This window comes from Lepidochelys olivacea (assembly GCF_965140295.1).
Source record: "Lepidochelys olivacea isolate rLepOli2 genome assembly, chromosome: 26".
Taxonomy (NCBI): domain Eukaryota; kingdom Metazoa; phylum Chordata; order Testudines; family Cheloniidae; genus Lepidochelys; species Lepidochelys olivacea.
The window spans coordinates 1269947-1275946 of record NC_140436.1 but is presented as its reverse complement, the minus strand read 5'-3'; the positions used below and the strand labels follow the sequence as shown (position 1 = coordinate 1275946).

The following is a 6000-nucleotide window of genomic DNA, read 5'->3' as shown; positions in this document are numbered from 1 at the left end:
CTGATGATTTCAGGGTTTATACTTACAGCAAAGGGGGGGCTGTTCATTCTGATTTCCCACATATTAAGGTAAGATTTAATTACTTTGTTTTGCAGCTTCTTAGCTTTTTCAGAACAGAGTTCCTGTTAGAAATACTCTCTGGGGATTTTACATTTTTTTAAGTATCAGAAAATCTCTCCCTATCTTTACCTATTTATTGCTGACATTCTACTAATCTTGGCATGAGATTTCTTCAAGGAAACATTCTCCATGGAGAATTAACAATAAGATTACTTACTTCAAGTTTATTTTGGTTGGCTAATTATCAAATTTTTCAAAGAAACAACTAGTTAGACTGAAATGTGCTTACAGTAGTTAACTTGCAGAATGGACACTAAAGGAGCAAACATATCACTTGTGCTTAAATTCAGAGGGGAAGGCCAGGACAGGAAAATTGGGGATTTTCTACTGTCCTATACATTTACCTAAGGTAATGTTTAGATCCTCCATCACAAACTGTCCCCCTATAGATTCTCTACTCCAGGATTTAGCTGAGGCTGGTGTCATACTAGTTGCCTTTTCTCCTAATGTAATCCATTGCTTAACTTATTAGGATTTCCTCACACAAGCTAATGTGCTTTTTCTGAAAACAATAGGAGTTGAGGAAGTGCAGCATCTTTCCGGATGGGTCCCTTACTTCTTTCTCTCAGACTGCTTTATTGTGGTCTCCAGGGTAGATCTGTGAAAGGATCCCAAGAGGTAGAAAAGAGGGTCACTAGTTGCTCTCCCATTGGGTCATTCCATCTAGATGCACGCCCTTCCCTCACCTCCATTTAATTTTTAAAGTGTTTAATCTTTTTCCTTTCTCCTCACGACTCTTTTGTTTACTGGTTTGGCGTCTCTCCAGAGGTGGGGAGGAGGAGGCCAGGGTGAGTATGAACATGCTGGGGAGCGGTCTGGGGGATCTGCAACGCAGATCTTCCCAACTCCTTTCTCCTGTCCTACCAGGGAAACATGTAAAGGCCTTGCATAGACTACTTTAGCCATTAGGATGAAGTATCCTGTGCAGAACAGCTGCGGAGCCACTCTGTAGCCTTGGGGAAAGGTTCCTCCTCCTATAGTCCCTCACTCATATCTCCAGCTCCCTGCCCAGTTGCTCTGGCGGGCACTGACCTCAGCTTTTGAGTCAGAATAGTGAGATGTGTTCTACCTCCACACTTCTATTTTTAGGTGGTTTCAAGTTCCATATAAGTGTCTTTGGAAGCTCCAAAATGTACTGATAAGTGGAGTTGACCTGGTTGGAGAACTATACTTACGGATAAGCAAGCTATTAATTTTTCTTTGATTTTTTAATTTTTTTTATTTAGGATGATTGCTACTACCAAGGATATATTGAAGGCTTTCCCAATTCACTTGTGACACTCAGCACCTGCTCTGGGCTCAAGTAATGAAATATTTTAATATAATTTTAATATAATAATACCTTTAGTAAAATTCAGTATCCCAGACACTAGTGTGGTAGCAGTTGGAAAATGCTGACTTTTTAATGGTGCCCACTATATATAGTATCTAACATTTAAGGTCTCAAGCTGATGGCAGATCATTTTATAACTTTATGTAACCTGCACTGTTTGCTTTTTCAGAGGGCTATTGCAGTTTGAGAATGCCAGCTATGGAATTGAACCCTTGGATTCTTCACCTGGGTTTGAGCACATTATTTATCAAATAAAGAATAAAAACACTGAGAGTCCACTTTTTGCAAACAACTACACTGATATAGGGAGAGAAAAGGTGACAGAAAAGGTGTCTTACAAGCTGCATACAGATATTGAAGTGAGTTCCGCTTTTTATCATAATGATAGAGATTATGTCTAACCTGAAATCCAGGGCACAGGAAATTCACTGTGATGGTCTTGAATCTGGATTTAATTATTAATTATGTGCATGATATGCAGAAAGTGGGCATATGAGAGCCATAACTTTGGTAAGAAACAATAGTACTGGAAATAAGTTATTCATAAAGAAGTATGATCCATTAGCCTGAACATGATGCTCTGTGCCACCAAGGTATCTGCAGACACAATGTTACTAATGCTGTCCCCTATTCAGGGGAATAGTTCTATCTCAGTCAGGATGGCTTTAACCACACATGCACAGCTCCGGCCTCAGGTGTTTGAATGAGGATAACGCCTGTAAATCTCCCTGAGTAGAGTCTCACTGTCAGCATTAAACTGCAGGTCTAATTTCCACTTGCAAATGTAGACAGTCATGCCTTATTTTTGGCTCCCTACTTCAACTTTAACTACTCACTCTTGATGCCCTTCCACCGTGGCTTGATTAGAGGATGGATTTTCAATCTTGGCCTTCCACAGAAGAAAATCCCAGAACTTCATGTGTAGATCCTATTTGCTGGGTCAAAGAAGGCATTGAGGACCACAGAGACAACAGACAAGATGTTGCTGGTGCCAGTGTTGAGAGTGGAGACTGACTGGAGGGACATTTAACTATCTCACCAGAGAACTGGTGGCATTTCAAAGGGCAAAAATAAGACCCAAATGGCATAGGAGGCATAAAGTTCTCCAGAGATGTTTGGGGCTTAAGATCTTGGTCCCCCAGAAGCTTCCATTGGACGAGGGAGACCAATTCATAGAGTGGAGTGGGAGGGGGAAATTATTTTTGATTGAGACTAAAATTTGGCATCAGAATATCCAATTTTTCACTTTTCAAGTATCTGGAAAGTGATGGCATTTGGCTGGTTTGGCCAGCTGTGCATATTACTTCTGCGGCTCCTTGGTTCAGAAGTTTTGCTAATAATGAAGAGTGAGTGTCATTATCAGAGAGGTTATCAGTTGTGTAGTCTGTTTGTTTTATACTCATCTCTATTTTCTTAATATTGTGGTACAGAAATTTTAAGACCAAATTATGCTGAAGTTTTTGGAATGTTATTGTTATTTGCATTACTGAATCTTTTAGTCTAACAAATAATGTACCATATGTTTTTAAGGTTATGATTGTTTTCAGAAATATAGAACTCTTTCCATGAAAGGATGATGGTGGTGGTTTTGAGCGGCACAGCTGAGCATAGGTATTCAAGCTAAAAATCTAGTGTTAAGGAATGTACCTCATCTTCACAGTGTTAATAAGTGATACAAAAGGTAAAATGTTGAAATAATTACGAAATGTTGAAGGCTTTTTTTTCAGTATATGTCAGATGTCACTAAATCCCCCAGATACCTGGAAATGTATGTCATTTTGGACAAGGGTTTGGTAAGTCCATATCAGTCAAATTTGCTTTACTTCATATATTTCCGCTACTTTTTAAAACATGTCATAAAAATGCATCGTTTTAAGGCTGTCGTTCTAAAGGTCTGGGATGTAATAATCAGTAAAGTTAAGATTTTGTCTTGGGAATTTTTATTAAAAGTCACGGACTGGTCACAGGCAATAAACAAAAATTCACGTAAGCCTGTGACCTGTCCTTGACTTTTACTAAAAATACCCTTCAGGGGGTGGGGAGGACTAACAGTGAAAGCCGCACCGGGGGCTGACTGCTTACCACTGCTCCAACCTCAGCCGCTGCTCCTGCAGTGGGGACTTACCAAGCCTGGTTGCTGCTCCAGCCCTTAAGGGCTACTCCAGACCCAGCTGCTGCTCCTGAGGCCACTGCCCATGCCCCAGGCTGCTGCTCTGGCCTTGGGGACTGCTCCATCCCCAGGCCGCTCTCCTGCCGTTGTTCCTGGGCAGGGTCTGACAGCTACTCCAGCCCTGCTGCTGTGGCGGGCTGAGGCCAAAGAAGTCATGGATGTCGGTTAAAGTAATGGAATCTGGAATGATCAGATATATAGTATCCATTTTGTCAAAGGATCAATGCATATTTTGTTTATGGAATTGGAAGGAAACTGAGAATTAAAATAATTAGACACATTTAAATGCTCAGAATTTGAGGCTCATGTGAACATTCCACTGCTTCATCAGGGAAATGACTGACCAAAAAAATGTTGTTCTGTAATGATTTTTAGCTGTTACTTAAAGAATTGTGTTATTTTCCAGTACAACTATCTGGGTTCAGACAAGGATGTTATAACACAGAAAATAGTCCAGCTTCTTGGATTTGTCAACAGTGTAAGTTACTGCCTTTTTTGTTTCATATTGAAATGAAATCTGGATGTTTTACTTGGATGTTATTAAAGGTCAAAGATTTTCTAGATTTTCTCATTTTCTCCAGGGAGTTGTTTAGTCTTGATTTTAATTCTTGGCTCTCAAGTTTTTGGCTGATGATAGCCAGGAGATCTTTATAGCAATTAGAGAAAAAACATTTAAGTGCTTCACCTCAAGCTTGTGTTGTATTTCTCTGAAGTCTTGTCTAGATTGGTTAAAAAGGTGGTTTTTTTTAAGCTTGTTGCCTCAGACAGATATGTTATGTAACGTTTTAATTCAGTGCTGTTTAAAAACACATTAGCACCTAGTGTGGGCAGGTTTAGCCTCTTTCACAATGTTAGCCAATCATAATCAACCCTAGATTCCACCTACAGACTCTGGTGCTCTCATCCATCTGGGAGTGTAGGAACTCTGCAGGATACCGTCCCCAGTTTTTGTCCATTTGTGTCCCTCAGGAAAGTGAAAATCTGTCTGCCTGTCTACATGGGGCAGTTATACCAATATAAGGTGGCATGTGAATATAAACCACTAAGTTATGTCAGTGTAACCTCCGCAAGTGGACACTCTTATTCTGGTATAAGAGTCCCTTTTTCTGGTTTAGTTTATTAGCAGTTTAAGCTAAACTGAAAAAAGCCGCCCTTACTCCAGCATATGAGTGTCCACACAGGGGTGTTATACTGTTAACTATACCAGTATAATTATAACAGTATAACTGGAAAATTTTCCCATGTAGACAAGCCCTAAAACTGTTTTATTCCTCTCTCAGCATTTGTTTTGACTCTTGGTTCTTTTGTTTTTGGTTTATAATTTGTATTTTTCTTTTATAAAGTTTTTTGTCTAGCTTTGTTATCTTTTTTTCTGTTTGCCATAAGTCATCTTGATTCTAGGTGTCTGCTTATCTCCAGAGATACAAACAGTAACAGATCTCCACTCTGTAATCATTGGTCCAGAGCCCTGATATCACTAAATCTGTTGATACCAGCCAGGGTTGCTCCTCAGTGCTTCCAATTTTCAGTTTCTTCCTTATTTCTCACAAAGGAGGAGGAGCTTCGAAGAGATTGCTGTATTGGTGCATCTCTAGGCTTATTAAACAGCTGCCAATCGGAAAATCCTTCCCCTTCCCCTTCCCCTCCCCCCCCATCATTCAGCCTTTTGTACCAAAAAAAAAGGAAAATTTTTGTTTGCCTCTGAAATTGTAGTGTTGTGGACATGATCAGGGTTAGGGCTTAAAATCTGTTATTTATTTGAATATATGCTTTACTTATGAATCCTCTTTTTATTTACAGAAACCCCTCCTCTCAGAACTTGGGTTTGGTCTGCTGGGCAAGCACTATGTATTTTGCTTGCATTTTTCTCTCCCCATTCCCCTTTTAGTTTTACAGGTGTTGGAGAGAAGTGCCCCCGCAACCAAGTGCTGTTGTGTGATGTCCATTTTGCTAAGTTGGGCCTTTAGCTTATTTTTTATAAAATTAAAATACTGCTATGTATAAAACGTAATTGAACATCTGTTTCTTCTGTTGTATTTTCAGATGTTTACACCCCTTAATATTACAATTGTACTGTCTTCCTTGGAGTTTTGGACAGATAATAATAAAATTCGCACAACAGGGGAAGCTGATGAGATACTACAAAGATTTTTACAATGGAAAGAATCTTACCTTGTTCTTCGGCCACATGACATGGCATATTTATTTGTGTAAGAAGAACATTTCTCTATTATTAAAATAAGGCACACTGGAAATCTTTTAGACTGTCATAGCATGGACCAACACAATTCCACATGACCAAGAAACATCTCTTGTAAAAATAATAGAACAGATACTATGAATTATTATAAATATAATTCTAGATGTACTGTGTTTA

At 39.3% G+C, this 6000-nt stretch overlaps 1 protein-coding gene across 1 annotated transcript in view; it reads left to right on the top strand.

The window, feature by feature from the left end:
- Positions 1-1754: 1754 nt before the first annotated feature.
- LOC311513272 (disintegrin and metalloproteinase domain-containing protein 18-like) overlaps positions 1755-6000 on the top strand; it is a 69426-nt gene continuing 65180 nt past the window's right edge. The window contains exons 1-4 of the mRNA XM_084614975.1: positions 1755-1812; positions 3181-3246; positions 4030-4101; positions 5667-5833. Coding sequence (XP_084471101.1) covers positions 3184-3246; positions 4030-4101; positions 5667-5833 — 302 coding nt within the window. The 5' untranslated portion in view covers positions 1755-1812; positions 3181-3183. The remainder of the gene's footprint in view (positions 1813-3180; positions 3247-4029; positions 4102-5666; positions 5834-6000) is intronic.